Source organism: Dendropsophus ebraccatus, unplaced genomic scaffold (genome assembly GCF_027789765.1).
Source record: "Dendropsophus ebraccatus isolate aDenEbr1 unplaced genomic scaffold, aDenEbr1.pat pat_scaffold_2106_ctg1, whole genome shotgun sequence".
NCBI classification, from domain to species: domain Eukaryota; kingdom Metazoa; phylum Chordata; class Amphibia; order Anura; family Hylidae; genus Dendropsophus; species Dendropsophus ebraccatus.
Genome location: NW_027209548.1, coordinates 721 through 13,514, shown reverse-complemented (window position 1 = coordinate 13,514; position 12,794 = coordinate 721). Strand labels below are relative to the sequence as shown.

The following is a 12,794-nucleotide window of genomic DNA, read 5'->3' as shown; positions in this document are numbered from 1 at the left end:
TCCTGTGGGCTATCCTCCCATAGAGCAGGTTGCTATTTGCCGGGTTACTGTGGGCTATCCTCCCACAGAGCAGGTTGCTGTGGGCCGGGTTCCTGTGGGCTATCCTCCCATGGAGCAGGTTGCTATTTGCCGGGTTCCTGTGCTCTATCCTCCTATGGAGCAGGTTGCTATTTGCCGGGTTCCTGTGGGCTATCCTCCCATGGAGCAGGTTGCTATTTGCCGGGTTCCTGTGGGCTATCCTCCCATAGAGCAGGTTGCTATTTGCCGGGTTCCTGTGCACTATCCTCCCAGGTAGCAGGTTGCTGTGGGCCGGGTTCCTGTGGGCTATCCTCCCATGGAGCAGGTTGCTATTTGCCGGGTTCCTGTGCTCTATCCTCCCATGGAGCAGGTTGCTATTTGCCGGTTTCCTGTGGGCTATCCTCCCATGGAGCAGGTTGCTATTTGTCCGGTTCCTGTGCGCTATCCTCCCATAGAGCAGGTTGCTGTGGGCCGGGTTCCTGTGGGCTATCCTCCCATGGAGCAGGTTGCTATTTGCCGGGTTACTGTGGGGCTATCCTCCCATAGAGCAGGTTTCTGTGGGCTATCCTCCCATGGAGCAGGTTGCTATTTGCCGGGTTCCTGTGGGCTATCCTCCCATGGAGCAGGTTGCTGTGGGACGGGTTCCTGTGGGCTATCCTCCCATAGAGCAGGTTGCTATTTGCCGGGTTCCTGTGGGCTATCCTCCCATAGAGCAGGTTGCTATTTGCCGGGTTCCTGTGGGCTATCCTCCCATAGAGCAGGTTGCTGTGGGCCGGGTTCCTGTGGGCTATCCTCCCATGGAGCAGGTTGCTGTGGGCCGGGTTCCTGTGGGCTATCCTCCCAGGTAGCAGGTTGCTGTGGGCCGGGTTGCCATAGACTTTCCCATGTCAGTGCTAGGTCTCATACTGAAGGAGCGTCTAAAGGAGAGCCGGATTGTTAATCTCCTTATCTTCCTGACAGATGATGAAGTGTACATGGCCAATGAAGAAGAGAGGAAAGAATATGTTCTGAATGATCACGGTGTCATATTCATGGGGAATGACAAACATATTTCAGGCGTTGGTTGGAACTATGGTCAGGTAACAAGCGACCACCGACAATCCATTCATATATCTGAGGGATTTACCTGGTTGTAACTTATTTCTTTTTCCAGTTTGAAAACAACATTCTGAACATCTGCCTGAACATCCTGGACAGAAGCCTTAACGCTCACAAAGATCCAGCGTCCGACTACTCCCAGAGACACAGCCCTATCTATGTGGGGAGAGTTGTCAGTGCCATGGTAAGTCATCACTATTTAGCAAATCTAACTGTCCGCTTTCTTTTGGATTCGGGCAGCGCTTTAGGTTCAGCATTTTCCTGATTTCCCTCACAGGGGACATTTATCAGGACTGGCTCATACGTCACTCTTAAAGCACTGCCCCCTCTTAAGGCCCTATTACACAGGACGATTATCGGCCGTATTCAGTCGATAATCGCCCTGTGTAATAAACAACAACGACCAGCCGACATGAACGATGTCGGATGATCGTTGTAGTCATTTGTCTTTCAATATGTTGAAAGACGAAAGACAAACGACTCATATAGCAGCGATCTGCTGCTGTCTCTTCTTGGAACAGGACCTCCCCGGGCCGCCCCCTGGCTCTCACCCGCTCGCTGCCGCATGTAATAGCAGTGGCAGCGAGCGGGGAACGAGGAGCAAATGAGCGCTGACAGTGCTCGTTTTCTCCTCTCACTCGCCCCGTGTAATAGGAGCTTTAGTAAAGCCGTCTGGCACTGTGCAGCAAATCTGCACATCAGGAGATTGGGGGATACAGCTGGTGTACGCCAGGGAGAAGGCAAGAATCTGACCCTTTACCCCGGCGTATGCCAGGAACGCATATTGATGTCCCCCAAAGTATATACAGGAGACGTAATTTCAAGACTTCTGAGAAGTTCCTGCTCTCGTACTGAACATTAAGCGGCTGGGCTGGATGCAGAGCACCTAGTGGAAGCAGCCATTCATACCGCACTCATGCTTACCTAATCAACAATCATTCAAATGAGATTCAGGCCAAATCTGGTCCATAGAGCAGCAGCAGAACCATAGTGGTAATGATGGCAAAGATTTACAGATAGAATATATCTTACTATTAGGTATAATATATATCTCACTGTTACGTAATATATATATCTCACTGTTATGTATAATATATATCTCACTGTTATGTATAATATATATCTCACTGTTATGTATAATATATATCTCACTGTTACGTATAATATATATCTCACTATTACGTGTAATATATATCTCACTATTACGTAATATATATCTCACTATTACGTGTAATTATATTCTCACTATTACGTATAATATATATCTCACTATTACGTATAATATATATCTCACTATTACGTATAATATATATCTCACTGTTACGTATAATATATTATCTCACTGTTAAGGTATAATATATATCTCACTGTTACGTATAATATATATCTCACTGTTACGTATAATATATATCTCACTGTTACGTATAATATATATCTCACACTGTTACGTATAATATATATCTCACTGTTACGTATTACGTATAATATATATCTCACTATTACGTAATATATATCTCACTATTACGTGTAATATATATCTCACTATTACGTATAATATATATCTCACTATTACGTATAATATATATCTCACTATTACGTATAATATATATCTCACTGTTACGTATAATATATATCTCACTGTTACGTATAATATATATCTCACTGTTACGTATAATATATATCTCACTGTTACGTATAATATATATCTCACTGTTACGTATTACGTATAATATATATCTCACTATTACGTATAATATATATCTTACTGTTTAAGGTTACTGTTCAGGGCAGTTTCCTAGGTCTTTTCGGCAACAGGGCGATTCTTAATAAAGCGCCCCCCCCCCCCCCCCCCCCCCCCCCCCCCCCCACCCCCCCCCTTCCCCCCCCCCCCCCCCCCCCCCCCCCTCCCCCCCCCCCCCACCCCCCCCCCCCCCCCCCCCCCCCCCCCCCCCCCCCCCCCCCCCCCCCCCCCCCCCCCCCCGCCCCACCAAAGCACACTAAGTTTTCAGCCCTGGGGTAGGAAGGGGGGCTTTTATCAAGATTCGGGTTGCTAAGAAGGGGCAGTGTGTGTATTACAGCATAGGGCACCCCAAATAATGTTCTACTGAATACAAGAACATCATTGGCAACCCGAATATAGTAGCCTATCCCCCCCCCCCCCCATAGTGCCTAATATTTTTAGCCAGTCCCCCCTATAATGCCTTATAGAGTAGCCAATCCCCCCTAGTCCCTGGTATAGTATCTATTCCCCCAATAGTGCCCGTTATAGTATCTAATCCCCCATAGTGCCTCATATAGTAACCAGCCCCCCCTATAGTGCCTCCCTCCATAGTGCCATATATAGTAGCCAGTCCCCCATAGGGGCCTCATATAATAGCCAGTCCCCCCTCATAGTGCCCCATATAGTAGCCAATCCCCCCCATAGTGCCTCATATAGTAGCCTGTCCCCCCTATAGTGCCTCCCTCCATAGTGCCATATATAGTAGCCAGTCCTCCCCCATAGTGCCTCATGTAGTAGCCAGCCCCCCCTATAGTGCCTCATATAGTAGCCAGTCTCCCCTATAGTGCCTTATATAGTAGCCAGTCTCTCCACAGTGCCTCATATAGTGGCCAGTCCCCCATATGCCCCATATAGTAGCCAGTCCCCCATAGTGCACCATATAGTGACCAGTCCACCATATAGTGGCCAGTTCCCCATAGTGCCCATATAGTGGCCAGTCCCCCATAGTGCCATATATAGTAGCCAGTCCCCCATAGTGCACATATGGTAGCCAGTCCCCTATAGTGCCCCATACAGTGGCCAGTCCCCCATATAGTGACCAGTCCCCCATAGAGCCCCATACAGTGGCCAGTCCCCTATAGCGCTTCATATAGTGCCAGTCCCCCATATAGTAGCCAGTCCCCCATAGTGCCCCATATAGTGGCCAGTCCCCCATAGTGCCCCATATAGTGGCCAGTCCCCCATATAGTAGCCAGTCCCCCATAGTGCCCCATATAGTGGCCAGTCCCCCATATAGTAGCCAGTCCCCCATAGTGCCCCATATAGTAGCCAGTCCCCCATAGTGCACCATATAGTGGCCAGTCCCCTATAGTGCCCCATACAGTGGCCAGTCCCCCATACAGTGGCCAGTCCCCCATAGAGCCCCATACAGTGGCCAGTCCCCTATAGTGCCTCATATAGTGGCCAGTCCCCTATAGTGCCCCATATAGTAGCCAGTCCCCCATAGTGCCCCATATAGTGGCCAGTCCCTCATATAGTAGCCAGTCCCCCATAGTGCCCCATATAGTGGCCAGTCCCCCATAGTGCCCCATATAGTGGCCAGTCCCCCATATAGTGGCCAGTCCCCCATATAGTGGCCAGTCCCCCATATAGTGGCCAGTCCCCCATATAGTAGCCAGTCCCCCATAGTGCCATATATAGTAGCCAGTCCCCCATAGTGCCATATATAGTAGCCAGTCCCCCATATAGTAGCCAGTACCCCTTAGTGCCCCATATAGTGGCCAGTCCCCCATAGTGCCATATATAGTAGCCAGTCCCCCATAGTGCCATATATAGTAGCCAGTCCCCCATAGTGCACCATATAGTGGCCAGTCCCCCATATAGTGGCCAGTACCCCATAGTGCCCCATATAGTGGCCAGTCCCCCATAGTGCACCATATAGTGGCCAGTCCCCCATATAGTAGCCAGTACCCCATAGTGCCCCATATAGTGGCCAGTCCCCCATAGTGCCCCATATAGTGGCCAGTCCCCCCTGTAGTGAATCATTTAGTAGCCAGTTCCCCTATAGTGCCCCATATACCCATATAGTATACAACCTCCACCTCCCCCCCCCCCCCCCTTCCCCATAGTGCCTCCACCAGAAAAACAGTAATTTACCAGTACTGGCTCCCCGGCAGCCCCTCTATGACGCTCAATCTTCTGTCATTCTTCAGCACAGGCAGCCGGGTACAGAGACTCTGCCTGTGCTGGGTGTCCCTGCAAATGAAAGAGGCTGCAGGTCCCATCCGCCGCAGGCAGCGTCCCTGTACCCTGCTGCCTGTGCCGGAAGATGAGAGAGAGGAGCTGCCGGGGAGCGGGACAGGTGAGTTACCCTGGTAACCCGCCCCCCTCCTCTCTTCCTAAGGATTACAAGGCAGCGTCGCGGCCGCGCTGCTGACTGGAGGCTAAGGGCCGCTGCCGAAATAAGGGTGCTGCCAGACACTTGGTCCGGCAGCGGCCCTTAGCCTTCAATTTGCTCTGGGTGAGTGCAGGGGGGGCTGGGCGCTGTCGGGCACCGCCGGGGCACCCCCTAGCTGAGGGCGCCCCGTGCGGTGGCCCGGCCCGCCCGGCCCTAGAAACGGCCGTGTTACTGTTACAGGTAGAGAATACAGTGTGCTGTGTGGTGTTACAGGTAGAGAATACAGCGCTGTGTGGTGTTACAGGTAGAGATTACAGTGTGCTGTGTAGTGTTACAGGTGGAGAATACAGCGTGCTGTGTGGTGTTACAGGTAGATAATACAGTGCTGTGTGGTGTTACAGGTAGAGAATACAGCGTGCTGTGTGGTGTTACAGGTAGAGAATACAGTGATGTGTGGTGTTACAGGTAGAGAATACAGCGCTGTGTGGTGTTACAGGTAGGGAATACAGCGTGCTGTGTGGTGTTACAGGTAGAGAATACAGCGTGCTGTGTAGTGTTACAGGTGGAGAATACAGTGTGCTGTGTGGTGTTACAGGTAGAGAATACAGCGCTGTGTGGTGTTACAGGTAGAGAATACAGTGTGCTGTGTGGTGTTACAGGTAGAGAATACAGCGCTGTGTGGTGTTACAGGTAGAGAATACAGTGTGCTGTGTGGTGTTACAGGTAGAGAATACAGTGTGCTGTGTGGTGTTACAGGTAGAGAATACAGCGCTGTGTGGTGTTACAGGTAGAGAATACAGTGTGCTGTGTGGTGTTACAGGTAGAGAATACAGTGCTGTGTGGTGTTACAGGTAGAGAATACAGCGTGCTGTGTGGTGTTACAGGTAGGGAATACAGCGTGCTGTGTGGTGTTACAGGTAGAGAATACAGCGTGCTGTGTGGTGTTACAGGTAGAGAATACAGCGTGCTGTGTGGTGTTACAGGTAGAGAATACAGTGCTGTGTGGTGTTACAGGTAGAGAATACAGTGTGCTGTGTGGTGTTACAGGTAGAGAATACAGCGTGCTGTGTGGTGTTACAGGTAGAGAATACAGCGCTGTGTGGTGTTACAGGTAGATAATACAGTGCTGTGTGGTGTTACAGGTAGAGAATACAGTGCTGTGTGGTGTTACAGGTAGAGAATACAGTGTGTGTGGTGTTACAGGTATAGAATACAGCGCTGTGTGGTGTTACAGGTAGAGAATACTGTGTGGTGTTACAGGTAGAGAATACAGCGTGCTGTGTGGTGTTACAGGTAGAGAATACAGCGTGCTGTGTGGGTGTTACAGGTAGATAATACAGTGCTGTGTGGTGTTACAGGTAGAGAATACAGCGTACTGTGTGGTGTTACAGGTAGAGAATACAGCGCTGTGTGGTGTTACAGGTAGAGAATACAGCGTGCTGTGTGGTGTTACAGGTAGAGAATACAGCGTGCTGTGTGGTGTTACAGGTAGGGAATACAGCGTGCTGTGTGGTGTTACAGGTAGAGAATACAGCGCTGTGTGGTGTTACAGGTAGAGAATACAGCGTGCTGTGTGGTGTTACAGGTAGAGAATACAGCGTGCTGTGTGGTGTTACAGGTAGGGAATACAGCGTGCTGTGTGGTGTTACAGGTAGAGAATACAGTGTGCTGTGTGGTGTTACAGGTAGAGAATACAGTGTGCTGTGTGGTGTTACAGGTAGATAATACAGTGCTGTGTGGTGTTACAGGTAGATAATACAGTGCTGTGTGGTGTTACAGGTAGAGAATACAGTGCTGTGTGGTGTTACAGGTAGAGAATACAGCGTGCTGTGTGGTGTTACAGGTAGAGAATACAGTGTAGTGTTACAGGTAGAGAATACAGTGTGCTGTGTGGTGTTACAGGTAGAGAATACAGCGTGCTGTGTGGTGTTACAGGTAGAGAATACAGTGTGCTGTGTGGTGTTACAGGTAGAGAATACAGCGTGCTGTGTGGTGTTACAGGTAGAGAATACAGCGTGCTGTGTGGTGTTACAGGTAGAGAATACAGCGTACTGTGTGGTGTTACAGGTAGAGAATACAGTGCTGTGTGGTGTTACAGGTAGAGAATACAGCGTACTGTGTGGTGTTACAGGTAGAGAATACAGTGCTGTGTGGGGTTACAGGTAGAGAATACAGTGCTGTGTGGGGTTACAGGTAGAGAATACAGCGTGCTGTGTGGGGTTACAGGTAGAGAATACAGTGCTGTGTGGGGTTACAGGTAGAGAATACAGCGTGCTGTGTGGTGTTACAGGTAGAGAATACAGTGCTGTGTGGGGTTACAGGTAGAGAATACAGCGTGCTGTGTGGTGTTACAGGTAGAGAATACAGTGCTGTGTGGGGTTACAGGTAGAGAATACAGCGTGCTGTGTAGTGTTACAGGTGGAGAATACAGCGTGCTGTGTGGTGTTACAGGTAGAGAATACAGTGCTGTGTGGTGTTACAGGTAGAGAATACAGTGCTGTGTGGTGTTACAGGTAGAGAATACAGCGTGCTGTGTGGTGTTTACAGGTAGAGAATACAGTGCTGTGTGGTGTTACAGGTAGGGAATACAGCGTGCTGTGTGGTGTTACAGGTAGAGAATACAGCGTGCTGTGTGGTGTTACAGGTAGAGAATACAGCGTGCTGTGTAGTGTTACAGGTGGAGAATACAGCGTGCTGTGTGGTGTTACAGGTAGAGAATACAGTGCTGTGTGGTGTTACAGGTGGAGAATACAGTGTGCTGTGTGGTGTTACAGGTAGAGAATACAGTGCTGTGTGGTGTTACAGGTAGAGAATACAGCGTGCTGTGTGGTGTTACAGGTAGAGAATACAGTGTGCTGTGTGGTGTTACAGGTAGAGAATACAGCGCTGTGTGGTGTTACAGGTAGAGAATACAGTGTGGTGTGGTGTTACAGGTAGAGAATACAGTGCTGTGTGGTGTTACAGGTAGAGAATACAGTGCTGTGTGGTGTTAAAGGTGGAGAATACAGTGTGCTGTGTGGTGTTACAGGTAGAGAATACAGTGCTGTGTGGTGTTACAGGTAGAGAATACAGCGTGCTGTGTGGTGTTACAGGTAGAGAATACAGTGTGCTGTGTGGTGTTACAGGTAGAGAATACAGCGCTGTGTGGTGTTACAGGTAGAGAATACAGTGTGGTGTGGTGTTACACGTAGAGAATACAGTGCTGTGTGGTGTTACAGGTACAGAATACAGTGTGCTGTGTGGTGTTACTGGTAGTAACAGTGACGCTGTGTGGGTGGGACCACAATGAAATCATAAAATTACTGCAAATAATTCAGTAACACAATGAAACTGCAATGTGTGAACACAACCTAGATGTTCTGCAACAGCTTTGGGCGGGGAATAGGCAGGGTGAAGGACTGTGATGAACAGCTGAGGGAAAGCATTGCATTCTGGAACCTGTAGTACTGTGTACAACCGCTCAATCAGGAATTAGTCAGAAAATACAGAACAAAACAATGAATGGATTTTTGGTAGTTCCAAAACTGGGTTAGACAGGTAAGCAATGCTATATGCTTCTGCAGCAGGTTTATTTTTTTTTCTTTTACCTCTACCTGGAGTTCCTGTTTAAATATGAAATACCAAATCCATCTTAATGCACATCACAATTCTTAAATAAGATGGCCAGAATGCATCATATACAGCGCACCTTAAAATCTGCAATGGGAAACCCAGGGGTCATAAGCGCAGGAGCTGCCGCCTTTAAGCTGTCACTGTCATGTAATAGTTTTGTTAGTCCAAGCACAGAAGGTGTATACAGCTCACCGTTCCCAGCTGATCAGCACACAATCTGCCCCTCCACCAGGGTCGCAGCGACTTCCAAACAGAACAACTGGATCCGCGCTTGTGAATGACGCAAAAAACTCTTATTAGCGAAAGGCCATAAAACCAACGAGTGAGTGGTCCCAGTTAATGGCCCATGACTAAAGGTTGAGAACCTGCAATGCGTAGGCACTAACCACTCACTCGTTGGTTTTATGGGCTTTTGCTAATAAAGAATTTCTTGCATCATTCACAAGCGCGGATCTGGTTGTTCTGTTTTGAAATCGTTTAGTTTTCTGATTCTGAATGTGGAGTATGGGAAGACTTGAGATTTTTGAATGGAAGTAAGTTACAAACCTATATAACTTTCTGACACCACTTGATTTGAAAGAAAAAGATTTTCGCTGGACAACCCCTTTAACTTGATGCAACAATTTCTCACCGTAGCAGTCAGTAACCAGATGAACATTATTCAGGCTACATTTTATAACCTTCAATTGAAATATTGACGACTGAATGTTTCTCTTTCAGGTGAACAGTAATGATGACTATGGTGTCCTGGAGGGAAAGTGGGAGAAGGACTTTTCAGATGGTGTTGACCCAAACAGCTGGAACGGAAGTGTTGAGATTCTGTGGAAATGGTTCAACGACAACTACAAGCCGGTGAAGTACGGCCAGTGCTGGGTCTTTGCGGCTGTTATGTGTACAGGTGGGTGATCGGAGTCCTCCAGTGCTGGGACTTTGCTGCTTTTATGTGTACAGGTGGGTGATTGGAGTCCTTCAGTGCTGGGTCTTTGCGGCTGTTATGTGTACAGGTGGGTGATCGGAGTCCTCCAGTGCTGGGTCTTTGCGGCTGTTATGTGTATAGGTGGGTGATCGGAGTCCTCCAGTGCCTGGTCTTTGTGGCTGTTATGTGTACAGGTGGGTGATTGGAGTCCTCCAGTGCTGGGACTTTGCGGCTGTTATGTGTACAGGTGGGTGATTGGAGTCCTCCAGTGCCTGGACTTTGCGGCTGTTATGTATACAGGTGGGTGATTGGAGTCCTCCAGTGCCTGGTCTTTGTGGCTGTTCTGTGTACAGGTGGGTGAATGGAGTCCTCCAGTGCTGGGTCTTTGTGGCTGTTATGTGTACAGGTGGGTGATCGGAGTCCTCCAGTGCTGGGTCTTTGTGGCTGTTATGTGTACAGGTGGGTGATTGGAGTCCTCCAGTGCCTGGTCTTTGTGGCTGTTATGTCTACAGGTGGGTGAATGGAGTCCTCCAGTGCTGGGTCTTTGTGGCTGTTATGTGTACAGGTGGGTGATTGGAGTCCTCCAGTGCTGGGTCTTTGTGGCTGTTATGTGTACAGGTGGGTGATTGGAGTCCTCCAGTGCTGGGGAGGTGGCTGTAGAGACTTATTCCTATATGAAGAGAGGATAATTGAGGCCTATGAGTCACTTGGCTGAGGATTTCCATGTCTACAGGAGTGATGCCTCTCCTACAGGCGCCTCTCAGATTACCACTTATGATTCATTTTTCCTTTGATAAGAAATGTATTAAAGGCCTGAGGGCCCCACATTGCATTGCAAGTGTATTGCCAGATTATAATTCCTATGTTGCCTGATATTCAAGTTTTTGATGAACTCTTTGGGATCCCTGCATTTCTGGTACACTGTGTTAGTAAGGCTTGGGAGTCCGACCCTGGACCCCAATTTTTCTGTCTATTACTACCTGATGTCTAAATGATTAGTAATTGTTCACTCCCCACCTGTTTCCCTTACCACCAGCCCCCCTAATGATTCTGACACTATAGGAGAAATGCGTAGGGAGGTCAGGGCTATTCAGAAGGTTAGGATTCAGCAAAGTGCTGCTGTTTCCCAATTGCCCACTTGCACGAAGGTATAACAGGTTGGAGACTTTCAGCTGACCCTGATTATTAAAGTAGCATATTGTAGCCTAGTCTATGGTGGATGGTACTACTATATATTTGCAAGTGGTCTGCAACTGATATCCCTAGATCTCTCCTCATTCGCCGCCTCCTGCCTTTCTCTGTTGTCTGTACATACATTAGACATTGTTTTTCTGCTCCTCCCTCTCCAATGATATTGTTCCTTTATTGTTCTCCCAGTCCTCAGGTGCCTCGGCATTCCAACCAGAGTCATCACAAACTTTAACTCTGCCCATAACACAGATGGGAACATGGCTATTGACATGCACTATGACGCAGAAGGAAAGTTTCTGGAGATCTCCAGTGACAGTATCGGTATGTTCTCATCTTTTACTTTGAGTTACTTTGAGTCACTTATTGTATATCATTACAGACTAGACAGAAAGGGGCTGTCTGATCACTTGCTCAAGCTGGGAGGACAAACAAGCAAACGGTACACTCCTGCCCGATCCCCTACTGCCATTCATCCAATGGTGCCCAGTCCCTATGCATGGTTCACTCAGCCAATCATTGGCCTCAGCAGCGGTCCCTTGGGCCCTTGACTGCCCGAGAGGACACTTCCTTGTGTAGAGACTGAGACCGGTGGGTTCTGTGAAGCAGGACTAGGAACCAATGGAAAGTGATGGCAGGGAGAGAACAGTTTATGCTCTATAGTATATTCTAAGAAATCTCTGTCAATCTCTTATAAGTTTTTGGTGGTGGTTTCATCTGTACTAATTCCTCTGGATACAAGATTAATGCATGACCTTTATAATGCAGGAATTTCCATGTGTGGAACGAATCCTGGTTTATGAGGAGAGACCTTGGTCTTTTCTATAGTGGGTGGCAAGTACTTGATTCAACACCTCAAGAACAAAGTCAAGGTAAGAAAACTAATGAGAGTCCATAAATAGGAAATTGCTCACATTTGTAGCTTGTAAATTTGATGCGATCGCAGGAATTTCCATATATGACCAGTCACATCATAAGACCAGTGGGCTCCAGGTCTCACTCATCTCTAGGGAATTATGAAGAAGTGTATAACTATAGACAGAAGGATAGTCCTTTGTATTTGCTGACCAGTTGGATTACTTTCTCTCAGGCGTCTTTCGCTGTGGACCCACCTCAGTCATTGCAGTCAAAGAAGGAGATTTGCACATTGGTTATGATACCCCCTTTGTGTTTGCTGAAGTCAACGCAGATCGAGTTACCTGGGTTGTCCATAAGGATGGCAGCAAAGAGAAAGCCCACAATGATAGCAAGTATGTGGGGCAAACATCAGCACCAAGGCATTGGTAATGATTCCCGTGTAGATATAACCCACAACTACAAATATCCAGAAGGTAAGAGAGTATACAGAGAATTTCATGGAGCTTTTTTTTATGCTGTTTTATGGTTGGTTCATGAGGTTCTCCTATACATAGTGATGGTTTGCATAGTGATTTAGTTACCAGTTAGAATAATCAGTTGGATACTGAAGGGGTTTTCTACCCTGTATTAAAGTGGACAGCTGTTCAATACTCTGAAATTGCTGGGAGCAATAGGCGATTCGTTGATCAAATATCTTAGTGGGATTGGAGACCCTTTAAGTCAGGGATGGGGAACCTGCATGTCCTCCAGCTGTTTGCAGAACCACAATTTCCCATCATGCCTGACAGCTAAAGCTTTAGTTCCAACCCCGGCTTTAGGCTATGTTTCACACTACATAAAAACTACGGCCGTAGCTCTCGCCGCAGAACTACAGCCTAGTTTTTGCGGGGTGGAACATAACCCTTACTTTTCAATGGGATCCCGGCCGGGGCGTACACACATCGTATACGCTCCGGCTGGGATCTATGCGGCGTCACAAATAACTT

General features: G+C 47.9%; 1 protein-coding gene across 1 annotated transcript; it reads left to right on the top strand.

Moving 5' to 3' along the window:
- Positions 1 to 902: 902 nt before the first annotated feature.
- LOC138775817 (protein-glutamine gamma-glutamyltransferase 6-like) lies at positions 903 to 12,281 on the top strand (the record flags this gene model as incomplete). The annotated part of the gene is given in 7 exon segments (XM_069956038.1): positions 903 to 1,097; positions 1,172 to 1,300; positions 9,567 to 9,744; positions 11,140 to 11,392; positions 11,719 to 11,822; positions 12,041 to 12,207; positions 12,209 to 12,281. Coding segments are annotated over 7 exon segments (1,099 nt in total), but the record flags the coding sequence as incomplete, so codon positions are not given.
- Positions 12,282 to 12,794: the final 513 nt, after the last annotated feature.